Below are 20,785 nucleotides of genomic sequence, written 5' to 3'. Positions count from 1 at the left end.
TTATTCAGAATTTTCATTAGATTTCCTTTGCTTGCAATCTAATAGGTGACCTCAGACCAGTACATGACAGTGAGGAGGGATGGCAGTCTACACATTGAGAGGATCCAGTTGGACGATGCTGGGGACTACACCTGCCTGGCTGAGAACGCTGTTGGAGCCACCAATCAGACAACCACCGTCTATGTTTATGGTAATGCATGGAATCTGCTGGAAATGATCTTTTTTTCTTCTTCAGATAAAGACAGTGTATGTGCCATAGATCAGTGGTTCTCAAACTTTTTGTACCCAAGGTACACCAAAGGAAAAGTAAAAATCTGAAGGCACACCTATTGTGCAAAACAGCCTTTATAACACACGTTATCACTCATATCATGTAAATGTGCATAATTATTCACTAATGCCAAATAAAATGTAACAAAGACAACTATATTACTATAGTATATATAAATATGTATTAACAAAATATTTAAAATACAATTTAGGTAGATTTTGCCTCTGTATTATGAAGTGAGTGCATACAAAGTAGTAAATTAAAAAATAATTATTTTTGTGTAGTTGTACATTGCAATAATTAGGGCCCTATAAAACCCGAATTTCCAAATTCCGTTTTATTTTTTCCCAAATTCCGTGTTTTCCACGTTCATTTTTTTAAATTCTATTTTTTAGAAATATTAATACATTTTTTCAGAAAATATTAGTTTTTAACTTCTATGAGAAAACAAAATAAATACTAATAAATAAAAAAAAAACCTATAATTAAACAAAAATGTGTGTCAAAAATAAAGTAAGATACATTTAAAAGGTTGATATAAGTTGTAGTGATTTTTTCTGACTGCTCCTTTTTAATTATTTATATGTAATATAAAGATCTATGAGAGCATTAATGCAAATCAATGGTTTACTGAATCTGAGCAGGTTTATTGATTAAGTTTTGATCAACTTAATTTAAATTAACCAAATTTAAATGATCCTGATGACATCATCCCAGACCGTAATGACACATGCCGATTCTGTCCATTTCCATGTTCAACAGTAGATTCCGTTTTCATTGGTTGATTCCGTGATTCCCTCCGCGATTCCATTAACTTGGATTTTATAGGGCCCTAAATAATAATGTATGGTTGTCACAAAATCCCACGGCACACCCGGACTTGCTTGTGCCGCAACACACCGTTTGGGAACCACTGCCATAGATCAATAAATCAAAGACTGTTTACTCACAAACAAATGTAGAAGGTTGAAATCGCTGCTCGAAGGTTTGTTTTGATCCCGACTGTAAAGCATCGGCTTGTAGACATGTCAGAAAAGTTTCACGTGTTGCATTGTGGGATGTGGAGTCTCATAGGCAGATGCATAGAAGTGTTTTTACTTCATTCTTGTGTTTGCCCCAAGTATTCAGTGACTTCCTTATACATTTGTGTTATTTTCATGGAATGAAAGTTGCAGAACATTTTTTATTTTGGGGCTTATACAGAAAGATCTGAATCTGGCTGAAATTGAATTTCTCACAGCGTGAGGTGATGTCACAGGGAATACTGGGAACTAAATAGAACAGAAATCAGTGTCCTCCTTGTCTGGCAAAGGAACACAAGAAATTAAGGTTAAAAGTGAAGTGAAACTACTTCTAAGCATGCGTCTATGGGACTCCACATCCTACATGTCTGCAAACTAGGTGTTTACAGTGGAGATCAAAAGAGACATGGGAATTTCAACCTTCTACTAGTTTAGTGTAAGTTTCAAAAAGACCTAATTAATAATATACACCACGCAGAAAAATGGAAAAGGAAGTTTAATTATGAGGAGTGTTGCATTGCCATGAATCTGATAATACGATATTGTTCGCGATTTACATGTCACAATACAAAATATTCTGATATTAGACAATATGATATACATCGGGACATCAAACATGACAAATTTCCCCTTCACAAGTACAAAATGGAATGAAATACTATTTATTTAATTTTTTTTACTTTTGAGAACAATTAAATGTAACTAACTGTAATTCAAGTACAAATATCAAAAACAAAACTGCATTTTTCAAAAAAGTGTTTATTTTTTTAACTAACCACATACATCTACAAAAGTGTCCAGTAAGTTTTTTGAAAAAAAGGCCATTTAACCTCCAAGCTAAAATGCAATGAGGTAGTTTAACATTGTCTGATGTGATTCACTGACACCTAGTGACTGTAGAAACAAGTGTCTGTTGTCATTCTGCCAGCAGACACCGTGGTTTCATTAGTACAGTTACAAAACATTATCATAAGTAAAACCAGTGAAATCAATCATGCAGGAATTGAATTTTTGTCATAATTCAGTAAATATGTACAACTATTGAGGGAAAATATGTTGAATACAATGTGTTTATAATGTCGGAATGTAAGCCCATGACAGTGTAAAACTGTTTAAATGTGTTGTTGTTGCTGCTACAGTGATCCCTACTATTCAGCATGGCCCTCAGATATTCAGCACAATGGAGGGAACGCCCATCTCTCTGCCCTGTCGTGCCAGTGGAACGCCCCCTCCAGACATCACCTGGGCCAAGGTGTGTGTCTGCCAATGTGTGTCAGATATGTTGACGCTATTTGTCCAAGTGTGTTACAGCTTGTACCACATCCTCTGTATTTGTAACACTAAGCTTGGTATATGTGGTGAGTCTCTCCCTCTGCTCCATGTTTAAAGACTTGTTTCTTGTGCTTGTTAAAGCTTTGCTGTTAAACTGGACTGTTCTGCTAGTATGTATGAATCTGGGCCCTGCTAAGATCATGTAGCTGCTCACATCACATAAAGAAAGGGCAACACATTCTATAAGATTATGGGTTTAGGCATTTTTAGGTAGAAGCAATTTTTCTTACATGTTGACTGCTATTGAAGTAGAATAAAGGCTGTGGCTATGGATACGTTAAAAGTGTCCATAGACTTCCACTCTATGCATACGCAGCTCCCCTCATTGCCCAGTTTAGATCACGTGATAGGTGCACCACGTGACTTAAAGTTCCATCAGTTTTATTTTAGCTCATATTTATTTTTAGCTACCCTGCTAACCCTTTTATTTTAGCCCTATCCGTAACCCTTAAATATTTATTTTTGTCAGATAGGTATTTTTAAAGGTGTTAAATATGTTAAAAGTGGGATTCAAACCCACATCAGCGGAAGGAAGAATCCTTGAGTGCGACCCTTTAGACCACTCGGTTATCCTGACACAATGAAAACTCAGGCACATTACGGGGGGCTATGGCTACGTTTAACGTATCTCTAGACACTTTGTTAAATAAACCACAACCCTTTCTCTTTGCCTGCTGTGACTTGTGTTGTAGAGTGGGGAACAGCTGAATCTGGGTGGTCCAGCTTTCTCCACTGATACTGATGGAAGCCTCCACATCTCGTCTCCATCTGGAGATGAAACTGGAGAGTTTGTCTGCACAGCCACTAATGCTGCAGGACAGGCTTCGAGGAAGGTCCAGCTCACTGTCTATGGTAAACTGCATCACTGATTTAGCGCTGAATGAAGCTTCCACTATCATAGAGATGCCACACATTAAATATTAATATACTAAAGACTTCCTGATACCGTAGATGGGAAACTTTTATCACAGCCGGGGCCACAAAAATGCGATTGTCTGATCCAAGGGCCACATTATCAACATTCATGTCAGCATTTAGAATAATGACAATTTGAGCATTCATACAGGAAAGAACAAAGGGTTTATGTGTGTTTTTGTTGCTATTTGTGTTATTTTGTATTTGTATATTCTGTGTAATTGGCTGTGTTTTTTTGTGTGTTATTATGAGACATTTTATGTATTTTAGTTGTCATTTTGTGTGTTTTTGTGTTACAATCGCGTGTTTCAGTTGTCATTCTTGTGGCGTTTTGGAATCATTCTCTGTATTTATTTATTTATTTATTTTTTGCTGTTTTTTGCTTTTTAGCTTTAGTTTGTTTTTGGAGTCATTTTTTGTATTTTCATTGTCATTTTGTTTATTATTGTTGTTCTTTTGGAAACTTTTGTATGTTTTGGGAGTATTTTTTTGTGTGTTTTATGCTGTTATCTTGGTAATCTATGGTTTATTGTGTATAATTTCAGTCATTTTGTGCATTTACTTTGGGGGTCTGAGGGTCAGGTGTGGGACCCCGGACTGCGGGTTTGCCATGTTTGCCCAAGAACAGTGGTTCTCAATTTGTTTTTGCTCAAGTACCCCTTTCTCTAATTTCTAAATCCAAGTAAACCCTTTGTCCAACGACAACATTTTACTATACAATACGATAAAAAAAACAACAACTATAGAGCATAATAATGGAATGAATGAGTTATAACACACCTTTGAAAGAATCTAACTTTGTAAATAAGTGGAATGGAACCATATTTAGAGGCTGCTGAATGGATCCATTTCTACGTTTTTTATTATTTCCTGTCATTTCCCGTCTTGTGTGGGACCAACGCTGACCTTTGTATTTTCAGTTCATGTTCAAATCAAGATGATGTCATCATCATTGTAATGATTGTAATTTTTAACTAAAAATAAACATTAGAAAAACCTACATTTTTAATGCTTTCATTTGTTCATTTTCCACTCTGTCTCCCAAGTACCCCCTCTAGTGCCATCACGTACCTCAAAGTTAGGATAAAAAGAAAACAAATAATTATTTCAGTCTTTACTGCAACAAAACAACAATAAATAGCAAAGGGGAACAAACAAAGGCAAACAACAATCGGTTTCCAATTTCCTACGACGGCTTACTGCAGTTAGAAGGTGTGCTCGTATTTTAACGACATAAATTATTTAAACGCCTTTTTTTTTTTTTTTTAAAGGATTTTTTTTTGGCTCTAGTTGCCCTTTATATGGCAGTTGCTAGACAGGGAGGGGGTCAGGGAGAGCAGGGAATGACGCGCGGGAGGGGGTCCCAGGCTGGGAATCGAGCCTGGGACCCGCTGTGGGTGAGGAGCTGCAGCCTCCGTGCATGGGGCGGGCGCTCTACCCACTGAGCTACACACCACCCCTTTAAATGCCTTTTTAAACTAACAGATGGGTTTTAGAGTCTTTGGTTAGTTTAACAGAAAGTTTAGTTGTGGATCTCATGTTGTGCTTTTGTTTGCTCGCTCAGTGCGACCCAGGCCCAAAGCTGGGGGGGACGGAGGCTCTTCTCAGCCAACCAAGACGTCCGTGATTGAGGGTGATGATGTGATTTTACCTTGTGACGTCACCAGTGTCCCACTTCCTACCATCAACTGGGCCAAAGAGAAGCAGCTCATCTCTCCTTTCTCTCCCCGGTAACACACACATTACAAAAACACACACACACACACTCTATACCAATCATGCCTTTTTCACACTGAATGACTGACAACTCTCTGAGAGATTAACTGTTGAACTTGAGGATAATGAATATATTCGGGATGAAACCACTGTGGCAGTTTGTTGGCTGTTTCTAACCCACAGTTAGTGGTTTTCTCCAAGACAACACAGGACTCCCAAGAGTCCCTGTGATCTGATGTAATTATTGTGCACTTTCCACAGAGGCTATCATTATGGTTTGTGTTGGATTTGTTAGAATAATTGGAGAAGCTGCTTACGATAATCACTGAATAAATACTAATCGTAAAATGACAGTTTGCGTGGGCTTTATGTTTTAGAGAATTAGCTGCAACTTGCACCACTCAACTTTCATTTTTTGTGGTTGGTTTAAATTTTGTGCACGTATGATGATTCTTCCTCTCAGACACACCCAGCTGTCCTCTGGATCCATGAAGATCACTGAGACCAGAGTGTCAGACAAGGGACTGTATGTGTGTGTTGCTACCAATATTGCTGGTAACCTGACGCTGTCCATTGAACTCAGTGTTTTGGGTAAGTAGTATTTATGGTATTATTCATAAATACCATAATGTGTAGGAGTATTACTCTTCAGTGAATGCAAACTTTCTGAAATACTTCTGGCTCTGTTCTTTCTATATGTGTGCTGAACTTAGTTACCAATCACGTATTAATGTTAATCTTTGTTGTGCTGCTGCATAATAAATCTGTGATTTGACATGACTGACAGACGATGTTCAATGATGCCTGGCAGTTTTTCGCAAGTAGCACATGGTATATTTACCATAGTCACCATTTTTCATGTTAATTAATTAACAACGCACCCCAAATAGTGTGTCCACAAAATATTTTACTCATATGTTCATCTTAATGTTTAATTTTTAATTGGAATGTTGTTTCATTGTCCATCGCACTCATTTAGCTTGGCTAACAATTGTATATACAGCTCTTGATGTAATGTTTTATGTAATATTACTAGTTAATTTGCTGATTTTTTGTGTGTTTCAAAAGGTGAGGTTGCATCAGACACAAACAAATAGAAATAATTGTAGTGTTTAGTATTAACAGAAACATTACACACAACTCCAAAATATTGAATCAGAATCAGAATCACAAATAAAAGAATAAAATGTTTGACAACGACAAAAGTAAGAATAAACATTAAATAAGTGTATAATTAAGTAAAAGACTGTTAAAAAATAAGGATCAGATACACACACATTGCAGTAGTAAAAAATAAAGAAAGATTATTATTATTATTTTCTTATTATTAATAATAATAATAATACAAATATACAAATATAATCCAGATATTTACAACAATCAAGTTATGAGGTTACAGTGATGAATTATACAGTTTGATTGCCACAGGCAGGAATGATTTCCTGTGGCGTTTTGTGGAGCACCGAAAAGTTACTGTTTAAAAGTTTTATTAATTTTTTTTTTTTTTTTTTATTTTTATTATATTTGATTTTTTTTTTTTTTTTTTTTTTTTTTTAGTGTTTTTTTGGATTATTTATTTAAAAGTTCCTGTTTTGTTTACCAGGTTATTGTGTGTGACTTAATTAAATTACACAGTGATTCTACTTGCATGTGTGCAAATTACACAAAAGCAGGACTAAGAAAAGCACCTGATTTCCTCCAGTTCCCCCGAGCATCCAGCCTGGCCCCAGAGTCATGAAGGTACCTGTGGGCCACACTGTGGAGCTGCCCTGTGTGGTGACAGCTGACCCACCGCCTGTAATCAACTGGATGAAGGATGAGAGACGTTACCCTTCATCACCTGATGGTAGCCTGGCTCTGACTAAAGTAAAACTGGAGGATGAAGGAATTTACTCCTGCACTGCTGTGAACTCTGCTGGTAGAGCCACGGCTGATATTCTGCTTCTGGTTCAAGGTAAGTGTGTGTGCGTGTGTGTGTGTGCGTGTGTGTGTGTGTGTGTGTATGACACTGATGCTTGTCAGTTTAAAGGTTAAGCGACCATTTAGAGTTTAACTATCTGCTTTGATTTAATCGTTGTTATATAGTGTGATAGACTCTGATTTCACACATTTTTATGTGAAGTGGATTTTGAAAAAGTTTGAAACATTTCTGACAGTTTGTAGAGAAAATAAGGAAAAAAAAAATGGGAACAAATGCAGTGAACGCAGTGAATATGCAAAAGTAATTTTATGTTGGGGTTTTTTTTGTCTAAGTATCTGTAAAAGTGCTCAGATACATCCGGTGTTTATCTTCTGAGCACCAGAGGTGAAAGTAATGGATTACAAGTACTCACGTTACTGTAACTGAGTTGCTTTTATGGGTACTTGTACTTTTTTGAGTACATTTCTAAATCAGTCATTTTACTTGTAGTTAAGTTTGTTTTAAAAGAAGTAAAGTAATTTGTTACATTTCTAAATCCAACTGTTACTGAGTACATTATTATTTTTTGTTTTAAAATGATCAACAGACATTGTGAAACTACAAAAAATGAAATTACCAGACAACAGTCAAATGCATCACATCATTGCCGACCAGCCACATTAAACGTAATGCACCGAGCATTGAATGCGTTTTATTTTCTCAGTTTTAGAGTTAATAAATGTAGCTATACCTATAGCCTGAAAATTCTTTTTTTATTTTGAATTGAATTCAATGGTGTTATTTTATTTTGTGGAAAATAAATGAAGTTTCATTTGTGTGAGATTTCATCTCTTCCTTTTTAAGTTTACACATCAGCTGTTTACGGTATGCAATGGGACCATGGCAAGATTTATTACCAAAAATAAACATGTGGGGAGATAAAGTAAGTTACTTGTACTTTAAGCACTATTTAGGTGAGCTACTTTTTTACTTGTATTTGAGTGTTTTAAGTATGACCTACTTTTACTTATACTTGAGTACAATTTCAATCAAGTACTTCTACTTGAGTAGGATATATCAGTACTCTTTACACTTCTGCTGAATTGGACCCCTGCTTTGTGTAGTTTTATTGATCCTGTGATTGATCGGTGTGTTCAGTGCCCCCAGTTGTTGAGATCCTGGAGCCTCCCTTTAACAGTCCCCTGCAGGAGAGAGTGGCCAACCAACGCATCGCCTTCCCCTGTCCCGCTAAAGGTGTGCACTTTCTACATTGCTGTCCTTCCTTTAATAATACACCACAATCTTTTCAGTTCAAATGCAGTTGTCTCTTGTCTCTTTTTATTGTTCAGGTCTCCCAAAACCTGTGATTCGTTGGTTGCGTAACGGCCAGGAACTGGAAGGTAACGAGCCAGGTGTGTCGATCCTGGAGGACGGTACGCTGCTGATTCTGGCCTCTGTTTCTCCACTGGACAATGGAGAGTACGTCTGCACTGCTGCCAATGATGCTGGATCCACTGAGAAAAAGTACCAGCTCAAAGTTAACGGTGATTCATCTCCTCTCTGACTTAAAGCTGCAGTATGTACGTTTTTGGCTTCAGTTGGAAACAGGACCCCTGCTGCTTCGCTTGGCCCTGTATAAGAGCTTTAGAAATCAAGGAGTGTGATGCAACTCTTCAACCAACTAGAGATCTTTTTACAGAGTGCTCCATGAGCTGATTTGGGGTGTTACTATTGGCTAACCGACTAAAGACAATGTGCGCTCAATAGGCATGTGAATCTCCATCACTGACAATTCGATACGCATCTTGATACACTACCGGCGATATGATACATTAGCAATATATTGAATCCCCTGGCGATACGATGCAATACAATTCACCCCTGTTCCCGATTTGATACGATATATTGATTTGATGGCGATTCAATACTACACAATGCGATACAATGTGATTTGATGCAATTCAACATGATGCAAAGAAAATATACTAAAAATGTGAATAGAAAAGAAGAAGCTGCAATTCAGTACAGTACTAGAGGCACAGGATTTAATGATTTCCTTATAAGCAGCAAATTTAACAAAAAAAGTGCACATTTTGCTCTACTAGTACTATGCATCACTTTATGCAACTTCTTTTTGGCCTCTTAAAAAGCAAAAAAAAAAAAAAAACAGGCCTTTTTAACAAGTAGCGATTTAGAACCAGATTCAACATTAAGGTACAGGAATGGGTTTCTCACATTTGAAACCTGGTAATCACACTGTCACAACTTAAACAGTAAACATTAAACAGACATCACTCTCAGTGAGTGACTCTTTCAATAGTACAATGTCCATAAACCTGTCTGCCACACAGATACTAATATGAACTGTTCAGCAGGTATTAGGCTAATACAGTCGTGAGGAGCAGAAAGAAATTAACATTTAAAATAATAACAAATTAAAAAAAAACAACTATTATTTATCATTTAACAGTCACAGCTGCTGTAAACAGACTCTTACTGAGTCATATTTAATGTCCATAAAACAAAGAAAAAAATAAAATAAAATGAAATAAAATATACTTTTAAAAAGAGATCTGTCATCAGTTATGTCTTTGTCTAAGGCGGTACTCTGGCAGCTTCCTCTACCTGTGATAAAGATATTAAAGGTACGTTTCTCACCAGTCCAATTTACCTGGGGGGTAGGGGTAGAGCGGCGGCGCCGCATCAATACGAGTGAGCCCCTCAGTTTGTGCAAGGTTTAGCAGCATTGTATTCTTTACAAACCACATGATTCTTGTCAAGTTTACCATCTTTCTACACCTGATTTAAAGTTTTTATGTGCATTATAAATCTCATCTATAGCTGCTGCTGCTGCTCTCACAGACCTTTGTGTTGTTGTAACTTTGGTACATTCAATGTGCCTCAGACACACAGGGTAGAATGAAATAAAACGTGATAAAACTGACAGACAATGGGTCAGAAAATGGATGGATGGTGGATGGATGAAAAAATCGATGCAACCATGGATTGTACCCATGCATCTCGATAAGTCCCGTAAATTGTACCGATGCACATTGAATGAATCGATACACTGGCATTGCATGCGTTTGTATCTAGATACTGATTCTTATTTATTAATCTCGACATGCTTAGCACTCACGTCTTCTGTAGTAAACAGAAAGTAACTTTCAAGCAGGAGAAGTCTCCATCGTGGCGTAATTAAGGCACAAAGCAAGTGGAAAAAAGAAGACTAACAGGGTGACGCAACAGTCTAAAGTAGGTCCACTTTGAGTCCACGCAGACCTCCGTGACTGCACATGGTCTGCCCCACGTACTGGTTTCAGAGGGAGAGTGATAACGGATGGGATAAATTGTGTGTAAACCTAAGAGAAGCATATCCGAGGTGGAGAGAACAGACGCAATTCATTTTGCAGTCTGGATGTGGGGAGTAACTACAGAGTGATACGTGCATTCATGTCAGAGTCTCAGTCTACAACATCACAAAACTCTCCAATAGCACAAGATAAAGTCCTTACATTTGTTAAAAAGTCACTAAGTGCTCCTCAGATGTGCACGTTCACGATGATACCGGTAAGGGACGATAGGTTTTGAAACAGGGAGGGGATGAGGGAGCGTGGTTGTTGTTATACAAGTCTCATGATTCTACATACTGCAGCTTTAACTGCTCACACGTTTACCCGTGCTTATTCTTTCAAAGTTTGCTGTGTGTTTACCACCTGTATGTGCCCCCACCCCACAGTGCCTCCTCAGATCCGTGATGGCGAAACAACAGTTCACCAAGACGTGATCCAGACTCATCCTTTCAAGTTGGTCTGTGATGTCACAGGAAGTCCACCCCCAGTCATCACTTGGTACAAGGAGGGGGTCCCTGTAGGTGAAATTCCATTGGATAACAAATCAGAGCATATTCAGTGTTGTCTGTCCCTTTATTACGACATAAAATGTGAGTATTAGAATGTGTTGTAAATCTTTTAATTATGATGACTTGAGTGTTGTTTTGTTGCGTCCTAGTTCTGGCCATGTTAATAATGTTATTTGATAAACAAGCACAAATGAAGAAATATAATTTTCATGCTGACAATTATCTAATTCAGTGTTTTTCAACCTTGGGGTCACCTGGAAATTTGCTAAAAATGATTACTGATCATTCCTATATTGTATATTTTTCTTAAGTTATTCTTTTTCAAATTAAAACACAACACACGATCTTACACAACTGTATTCTGTACTTTAATTGTCTCAAATCTAAATTGAGTTAAAATAAAATGCAGTATAAAAAAAAGAAGAAAGAGAAAAAGGAATATAAATAAAATATCTGAGCTGAGGAATTGCGTGACTTTGTGCATTAATTCTGGCTACTCATTCCAATAACCATAACATGGGCTTTAATCACAGTGTTATTCCTCTAATTCTATCAATATTACTTAACAGGTAGTTGTGGGTGATAACATCATGATGAGTGAAATGGGGAAATTCCTTACGTTGCTGGCAACAAAAGCAGAGGATGGTGGAAACTACACGTGTAAAGCCATCAATGTGGCAGGAAGCGCAGATAAAGACTTTTACCTAAATGTTGTCGGTAAGTTGTGTGTGTAAGTTGCAACACTTTTCCATGAACAGTCAGCAATGCTGCTCACTTTTGTCCAGCACTTGTGCAGACTGATATTCTTTTATTTATCTTTTCTTTTTTTTGTCTCAGTTCCACCAACTATTGTAGGCTCTGACTTTCTTCAGGATGTTAAAACTATTTTCAAACAAAATGTCAGTTTGGAGTGCAAAGTAAAAGGAGTTCCCTTCCCCACCATCCAGTGGTTCAAGGACAGAAAGTATGAAACACAGAACAAAAAAGAATAATATTGGCAGAATAACCCAGTTTCAATCACTTTTTCCTTTACTCATCATTTTTATTGTTATTATCGCCTTTTTCATTGTTATCCATTAGGCCTGTATTTCTTGGTGATCCTAACATGGAGGTCAGCAACAGAGGTCGGCTTTTGAGGATTAAAAGTGTGCGTCTTGGAGATGAAGCCCACTACCAGTGCAGTGCAACTAACACAGCTGGGAAAACGTCCAAAGAATTTTACCTGACCGTGTATGGTGAGATCCATTTTCTTTTTTTTTTTGATAAAGTACACAGACAAAGTAATATCTAGAAATCACAAGGACGACACTAAAGTAATCTACTGTGTGTAAACCTGTTGCACTCTTGTTTAGTGCCACCGTCCATTAAAGGAGGAAACATAACCACGGAAGTTACAGTGCTGCTGGACACCATGGCAACACTGGAGTGTGAGGCGCGCGGAACGCCACCTCCCTCCATCACCTGGCACCGTAAAGGAGAGGTGATTCTGTCCAGTCGACAGGCTCAGTACGTGGACCGAGGTCACTTCCTGAAGATCCCTCGGGTGCAGGCGTCTGACGCTGGTCAGTACATCTGCAAAGTGGTCAGTGATGCCGGCGGCGCTGAGAAGAGCTACGAGCTGGACGTCTACCGTAAGAGCCTGACAATTAAGTTATTCATCTAATTTTTATACATTAATACAATCTATCTCATGTTGGGTATCCAAATGTACAACTTTTTGAAGAGAGAGCAAACATTAACTGTTTAATCTATTTCAAATTAAATGAAAAGCTACGTTGTCGGCAGGATTCGAACCTGCGCGGGGAGACCCCAATGGATTTCTAGTCCATCGCCTTAACCACTCGGCCACGACAACTCTTGTGAAAATTCCTGATGTCAAACAGACACACACACAAATACAACCACACATATACTACAGTTCAGCCCACGGCATGAGGTGGATAGTATTTGTATTTTATACAGCCTGTATTATCTTACAGGACTGAGGCTCTCTGCAACATCAAAGAATACATGAATGAATGATTGAATTTAATTTATTGGTCAGAAAGCGTCTGACGCACGCAGGATTTATCAACTCACTGATGTAGGTCAGTCAATCAGATAAAAATCTAAATGTTTACTATAGGATGTCATCGGGTATGAAAGATTTGCATCAATGCATAAATATCATCTCTCCTGTGAGCTGTCACATCAGTATCACAGAATGATCCACCTATTCTAGTACAGATCATCTTTCAGGAGAACTGATGGGTCAGGAGACGAGACTTTATACTCATATAGGACTTTATATAAAATCCAGCTTCGTAGTATAGGCCCTTAAAGTCTGAATGATCATGGCCATGATCATTGGCGGGTGAACTAGGAAAAGATTATATCGTTATCGGCGGGATTCGAACCTACACAGGGAGACCTGATTCATTTGGATCTTTGGTTTTATCAATGGGAAGAATTTTTGAAAGAAGTACTTTTTAAAACTTGTATATGTAGCTTCAAATGCAAATATGTAGAATTCCGCCTTTGATTAGCAAAACAGGAAAAATCCGACATCGTTGTCGGCAGGATTCGAACCTGCGCGGGGAGACCCCAATGGATTTCTAGTCCATCGCCTTAACCACTCGGCCACGACAACATGTGTGAAAGTGCCTGATGTCACAAAGACGCACACACACAAAGAAAAAGGGGAGTTAAGCACTTTTCTCAATCTGTTAATCCAGGATTGGCTGGAAAGAACTGTCCATCTGCCTGGGATGCTCTCACCCTCTATAAGAGGGAGGGTGTACAGTGTACAGTTCCTCATTCAAAATAAGCACCTCTTCTCACTCGCTCGAGCAAGAAGGGTTGTCTGGTGAGACATCTCACTCATTAGTCATAGAACCAGGGCTATATACATAACCTAAAGTTCTATTTCATAATATTTTGTGAGATGGCTCACTATGGGATGAGGCAGCTCTCGTAGTGCAGACATGCTTATCACACACCTATTGGTCCTACACCAGGTGTGAGATCACCAGAAATGATAAAATGATAAAAATCATAAAAACAAATCCATTCAGGAGGCACTAAATACTGTTTTATTCCAATTATTTACAAAATGGTATTCTTAAAAATGTGTGTTATCACTCATTTATTCCTACATTGTACCCTACAGTACCTTTTATAGTATTCTGAGCAGAATGTTGTATGGAGTACCGGTATTTGCATTCAGAAGTTAAAGAATGGGTGTACTTGGGCCAAAATAGTTTGAGAACCATTGCTCTACAGTGTACAATGTATAGACAAAACGCTGTAGCACTTGTAATCAGTGTTTGGTGTATGTTGATTACACATTCTGTTTAATGTGTTTATTTAATGTGAAATGAGCAGTGCTGTATGATAGTCCAAAAATGTAATACTGCAATAATTATGCATTTTTTGGCCGTCATCATCTTTAGCGAAAGTAACTAAGTTCTCCCTCCTACCAGTAAGTGGCAGTAGGTCTTGTCCTGCTTGTTTGATGGTAGAAAAAGCAATATGAAAATTCACTTTTATTCAGTTTTTTCTTTCTGTGTTTCTGCCACTACAGTCCCTCCTACCATTACAGGAGGGGACAAAGGGCCCATGGAGAAAAAAGTGGTCCTTGGTAAACCCTTGGCCTTGGTGTGTCAGGCAGAGGGTCATCCACCACCCTCCCTCACCTGGTTAAAGGACAGCATTCCTGTGCGTGATGGGCAGAGTGTCCGCATACTCAAGCAGGGCAGGAAACTGGAAATCCTCTCAGCCACCGTGGTGGATTCAGGACGATACGTTTGTGTGGCGACGAGCGTTGCTGGGGAGAAGGAGGTCAAATATGATGTCAAAGTTTTAGGTAATAACTGAAAATGAATGAGCTTGAATAGTGGATTATTTACTGTCAGTGTCTCCCAAACTGTGACTCTTTTTTCAGCGTTTATTTGTTTTTTTTTCTGTTAGCAGGATTAAATATTTTTAAACTAAAGGTAGGCATTAGGCCATGGATGATTTTGGAGGGGATCGATATACTGATTCTGGATCAGTTTGAAAAATCAAAGAATCCCTTTCAAAACGTCATATCTCGATTTGACCAATCTTCATTAAAATTGATTCAATTGTGTCGGGTTGGTTCCTCAAATACACCACAGAGTTTCATCTGGTTTGGACCTGGATTGTGTATTTCATTGCATTTCTTTGGCAAAAATTGTGTTGCCCATACCTACTGGATGGTTATTAATGGGGAGAGGAAATTTGTTTGAAATCTTTAAAGTGTGAATGTTTATGGTACCATGGCCAAAAATGGCATTCGTTGGAGATGTGTGAGAATTGTGGATGAAGTAAAGTTTTTTTAAACTTGTATTTGCAGCAGTGTAGCTTCAAACACAACCATGTAGAATTCCCCATCGTTCCTCATTTTTGGTGGATGAGTTGAAAAACATTGTTGTATCGTTGTCGGCAGGATTCGAACCTGCGCGGGGAGACCCCAATGGATTTCTAGTCCATCGCCTTAACCACTCGGCCACGACAACTGTCAGTTGACCTGTGTTCCTCATGGGAAACCAACAGCTGTTACTTCGTCAAGTCTTTGTTTCATATGGGCGTCACTGGCCTCGGCTTCTCTGCTGGGGTCTCGGGCGGGGGCTCTCTAGGCCCTCCCCTTGGGGGGTTGGGTTTGGGTGGGTGTTGGTGGGGGGTGGATGTTGGCGGGTGGCCTTGGGGTTGGGGTTGGGGCTTTCTCGGGTGTGTATGTGGGGGGCTGTGACTGCAACCATGTGATACAATCAACAGACCTGTTGAGTAAAATTTATACAATGATTCATGTTTTCTCCTGCGGGCCAAACTGAATGCTCCAAAGAGGCCGGATTTTGCCCCCGGGTCATGAGTTTGACACATGTTGCAATCCCTTATAGTTCCTCCCCATGTTGATGGAGCTGATGAGGTCACAGACAGCGCAGTCATAATCAACAACCCTTTGGAGCTGGAGTGTTCCGCAACTGGGATACCACCACCCCTTACCATGTATGATCTCCATTAAAACATGAAAATACAAAGACAAATAAAACATGTTTTTAAAAAGGATTATGTATGCATTCTTTTCAGGTGGTTTAAAGATGGAGAACCAGTGAAGCAGAGTGACGGGCTACGAGTTGCAGCTAGCGGACGTAATTTAATAATTTCCCGCGCTCAGGTGACAGACACAGCTCGTTTTCTGTGTGTGGCTATGAATGAAGCAGGAGAAGACAAGAGGGAGTTTAATGTCATTGTTCAAGGTAGAGTCAAATATTTCATGTCTACTTTTACATTTGATACTTATGCAAACCGAGCCGTTTCTTTTTGTATGAAAACTATAGTGAAAAGGGGAAAACAACCACCAGAGAGAGGCTTTCAACAACAACATAACTATGATTATTATTTGTTTCTTTGTTTACTGGTTGATTTAGATGATTGTCTATAGGATAACTACCTGAATATTTTACTTTTACATCGGTGAGGGTCTTGATTGTGAAAAGTACTTTCATTTATTGCATTTATTCATCTCCTCTAGACTGTCTTGAGATGTAAACGTCTGATAATCTCTTTGTTTGACAAATAGAGACTTTATGCTAAATTTTCTGCCACCAAAAAAATCAACAAAAAACAAACATTTTCTCCTTTGTTATGTAGTTCCTCCATCTATCCGCTCTAGTGGGCCCGCTGAGCGGTCAGTGGTTCTCCAGAAGCCCATCACACTGGAGTGTATCGCTAGTGGTATTCCATCTCCCACTGTTACCTGGCTCAAAAATAGCCAACCAGTTGACTCAACAAAGGAGCACCTCAAGGTTGGTTTAGTTTTTTACATTTGTTTGTAATTTCTTTTAAAAACTCATGCAATTTACCAGCTTTGTCACACAAACTGTACATAATCATTCGCTTACTGAATAACACTCAAACCTAAATGTTTCACATTAAAGGCAACCAAATTATCAGTGGAGGTCTGTTTTATTTGACTCTTAGTTTTTATACTTTGCTTATTATTTTTAATGTAAGTCTTTTTTTATTTTGACTTACAGTAGACATTCACAGATATATAGTACATGGAGGTGAAATAATCAAATCAGAGTTGTGGTCAATTACATTTTTAAATTACAATTATGTCTTCAATATTATCATTATTATCACTATTATCACTATTATCAATGTTCAATTACAACTCAATTATGATTACAGTGACCGGCATTTTTTCCAATTACTGTACACTAAAAAATATAATTATTAATTTATTTTCTCCCTTGAATTACAAGTACCGTATTTTTCGGACTATAAGGCGCACCGGTTTGTTATTCTTATTATTATTATTATTAAGATGCATTAAGCGAAACAAAATAGTCTGATAAGTCTAACTTTATTCAACTCATTAACAATAACTTGAAGCACAGAACTGGTACATATCACTCCACGAGGCGCCTGACTACGGTAGCCCTAAAGTGCCAAAAATCCATCAAGCAGTGCAGCTTCATTGTTTACCAAAGTTGTACGAAAACATTTTGACATATTAATTTCATACATAAGGCGCACCCGATTATAAGGCGCACTGTCAATTTTTGAGAAAATAGTCCGAAAAATACGGTATTTTCTAAGTTAATACAGTTAAATTACAATTAATCACAATTAATGGAGCCTTTAATAAAAAATCATCCTTCCTCTTGTGTTAGCTTTCTGTTAGCATCTCTTATGATAACTGGTCTGTTTGACCCATGTCTTACATCATCTGTAAAATACACAAAAATATAGTCTTTTTCATCTCATTTGTTTTGCATCTCTTGGTTGCTTTGTTAGGCTTCCTTATACATGAAAATATTGGTAGTAATAGTTTTGTTGTAAGCATCTGAGCCTTTTTGTGTCAGTATATCCCTTGATTTAAAATTTTTAATTTTTTTTTTCAAATGATAAAATGATCCTCATGAGAACTAACAGGTAGGGGAGAACACGATATGAATCATGTTTTAATAATTGCTAACTACATATGTGTAAGCCATTCAACGGTAACATGGTTGCCTAGTTTTATGTTTAATTACATTGTAATTGACAGTTTTCATATCAATTCATGCCAAAGTCAATTATCTGAACTCAATTACAATCACAACAGCAACATATTTTTTTTAATTGTGATTACAATTATAATTACATCATAATTGTAATTAATTACAATTATAACTGACTCCAACCCTGAATCAATTAGCTGTTAATAGTGAAATTGTGTCGTTTTCTGTTTTGTCTTTTACTACTTGTTTCTTTCTCAACTTTCTTCCAGCTGGAGTCGGCCGGGCGGACACTGAGGATCCCAAAGGCGAGGCCGGAGGATTCTGCAAGATACACCTGTCTGGCAACCAATGCAGCTGGTGAAGCTCAACAGCACATTCGACTGAGTGTCCATGGTAACTCTAGGACACACAGTCCCTCTTCATCTGGTTTCTGTCATACGCAATCCCTCCGGTTAGCAAGAGACTATACACGGAGGCGTGAGAGAATGGGCAGATCATTCCTTGCTCTCGTACGTAACGTAATGTCTGTTTCTCTCAGAGCCTCCCAGGATATCTGATTCTGGTGAAATCATCAACCAAACCATTGTGTCAGGCTTCCCGACTGATCTGCAGTGTAAAGCTACGGGCAGGCCACTTCCTGGTAAGCTACCTGACCCAGTGCGCCTCCATGACGTCTCCTGTGGTTAGAGACACAGATCACCATCTGCTGTAGCCTTTCTAATCTTTTACCAAAGGTGAAAGTAACGAATTACAATTACTTACGTTACAGTAATTAGGTTGCTTTTATGGGTACTTTACTTTTTTTTTTTGAGTACATTTCTAAATCAGTAGTTTTACTTGTACTTAAGTATGTTTTAAAAGAAGTAAAGTAATTCATTACATTTCTACATCCAATTGTTACTTCGTAAATCATAATTTTTTGTTTTAAAATGATCAACACAAACTACAAAAAACTAATCAGATTAACCGTAATGCACCGCGCCAAAACAACGTTGAATGGAGGTTATTTTCTCAATTTTAGAGTTCATAAATGTAGCTATACTCAGGGTTGGGGTCAATTATAATTGTAGTCATGTAATTGAAAAAATGTGTTGTTGTTGTAATCGTTATTGAATTGTAATTGAGTTTAGATAATTGACTTTGTAATTGTAATTGGCATGAAAATTCAATAAAAACTTTATGGTTTACACATATCAGATGGCATTAAGGGCTCTAAACCAGGCTTGTACCTCCTTACAAAATACATGTGTGACTAACAAGGTCTCCATAACAAGGGATTTAACACTTACTCAAGCCTAACAATGAGCCCCCAATGGTTTTACACATGCACAACCTGGCCCGGCCTGGGCTGCAATTGTTCAACTGGTATCCTTGTGTGCTCTACCCCCTAAAGGTGGGTTAATCCCAACATGTTAATCAGGGTTGGTTGCATTCTATAGGTGTGCATTCCTCGGATGCCCTGGTGAATAATACCTTGTGAATCTTCACACCCATTCAGGTAGTGACTTGAATCATGGTCTGGATCATTTTTTATTTAAAAAATAAATAGATAAAGAGGTATACCATTGATTTAAGTCTAAGAAGATGAGAAACAAATTAGATGATGGATAATTGTTACAGTGTATTTTACAGCTGGTTTAAGACTGAGATTATTGAGAGCGTAATTGTAATTGACTTTCTGGGGGAAAAAATAATCGTACTTTAATTGTAATTAAAAAAAAAAAAATTTTTTTTAAAAATGCTGGTCAGCGTAATCATAATTGAATTGTAATTGAACATGGATAATTGAAGATGTAATTGTAACTGAAAAATGTCATTGACCCCAACCCTGGCTATACTTTGTGCCTGACAATTTGTTCTATTTTGAATTGAATTTATTTATTTATTTATTTATTTATTTATTTATTTATTTATTTATTTATTTATTTATTTTATTTATTTATTTATTTTATACAGGTGCCTTTGTAGAAGTTCCAATTGTGCCAAGATTTCATCTCTTCCTTTTTAAGTTTATACATGAGATGTTTACTGTACGCAAGGGAACCGTGGCAAGATTTATTACCAAAAATAAACATTGGGGGTGAAAGTAACTAGTAACTTTTACTTTGAGTAATATTTAGTTGAGCTATTTTTTACTTCTACTTGAATATTTTATGTATCACTTACTTGTAATCTCAGTCAAGTAACAGTACTTCTACTTGAGTAGGATATATCAGTACTCTTTACACCTCTGCTTTTTACCCACTTGCTTCCATTTTCAGCTAAACAAACTCTGACATTGCAATACACATTAAAATTCAAACACTCTTAATGGGACGCTGCTGTACCCAAATAGTGTAAATTATCTAATTTATTTTTTTGCATTTTGCATCCATGGTGTACATTTAATACACAATAAACACCTGTGATTTTTTTAAATGATAAAAATTCAATAAAATCAAATTAAAGGTCTTCATATGGTTATAAAGTTTTATTTTATTATGATATTTCTAAATATACAGAATGAAAACATCATAAAATGATAAATGAGCTCATAAATCCACGAGGCCAAATCAAACATCTGGCCTACATTTTGATTTGGCAAGATGGAATATTGTTTAGAATTAAATGTTTGTTTTTTTTTTGGAAAGTTCACTCTCAAGGGTTTTTAGTAATAAACAACAAAAGTTGTTTCTTAAATCCCATGATAGTCTGGCTTCCTGTTAAAATATTTTTTATGTTCATATTCCACATACAGCTGTTGGGTATTTATCTGTT

The 20,785-nt window shown here is 37.4% G+C and overlaps 1 protein-coding gene and 3 non-coding genes across 5 annotated transcripts in view; 1 reads left to right on the top strand and 3 right to left on the bottom strand.

Moving 5' to 3' along the window:
* hmcn1 (hemicentin 1) overlaps nt 1-20,785 on the top strand; it is a 120,500-nt gene that overhangs the window by 39,847 nt on the left and 59,868 nt on the right. For both annotated transcript variants that reach the window (XM_028445562.1, XM_028445561.1), the window contains exons 19-37: nt 46-190; nt 2,433-2,545; nt 3,318-3,477; nt 5,105-5,270; nt 5,720-5,847; nt 6,959-7,210; nt 8,315-8,410; nt 8,506-8,700; nt 10,896-11,026; nt 11,588-11,735; nt 11,856-11,982; nt 12,099-12,253; nt 12,371-12,649; nt 14,581-14,862; nt 15,917-16,025; nt 16,107-16,276; nt 16,671-16,825; nt 18,298-18,421; nt 18,567-18,668. In XM_028445562.1, the coding sequence (XP_028301363.1) occupies nt 46-190; nt 2,433-2,545; nt 3,318-3,477; nt 5,105-5,270; nt 5,720-5,847; nt 6,959-7,210; nt 8,315-8,410; nt 8,506-8,700; nt 10,896-11,026; nt 11,588-11,735; nt 11,856-11,982; nt 12,099-12,253; nt 12,371-12,649; nt 14,581-14,862; nt 15,917-16,025; nt 16,107-16,276; nt 16,671-16,825; nt 18,298-18,421; nt 18,567-18,668 (3,037 nt within the window). The remainder of the gene's footprint in view (nt 1-45; nt 191-2,432; nt 2,546-3,317; nt 3,478-5,104; nt 5,271-5,719; nt 5,848-6,958; nt 7,211-8,314; nt 8,411-8,505; nt 8,701-10,895; nt 11,027-11,587; nt 11,736-11,855; nt 11,983-12,098; nt 12,254-12,370; nt 12,650-14,580; nt 14,863-15,916; nt 16,026-16,106; nt 16,277-16,670; nt 16,826-18,297; nt 18,422-18,566; nt 18,669-20,785) is intronic.
* On the bottom strand, nt 12,792-12,873 carry trnas-aga (transfer RNA serine (anticodon AGA)). Its single transcript has one exon. It is a non-coding gene; the product is annotated as a tRNA-Ser (tRNA).
* trnas-aga (transfer RNA serine (anticodon AGA)) lies at nt 13,566-13,647 on the bottom strand. Its single transcript has one exon. It is a non-coding gene; the product is annotated as a tRNA-Ser (tRNA).
* On the bottom strand, nt 15,454-15,535 carry trnas-aga (transfer RNA serine (anticodon AGA)). The gene has a single exon. It is a non-coding gene; the product is annotated as a tRNA-Ser (tRNA).

The sequence above is a fragment of the Gouania willdenowi genome, chromosome 4 (assembly GCF_900634775.1).
Source record: "Gouania willdenowi chromosome 4, fGouWil2.1, whole genome shotgun sequence".
Taxonomy (NCBI): Eukaryota; Metazoa; Chordata; class Actinopteri; order Blenniiformes; family Gobiesocidae; genus Gouania; species Gouania willdenowi.
This window is presented reverse-complemented; position numbering and strand designations above follow the sequence as displayed.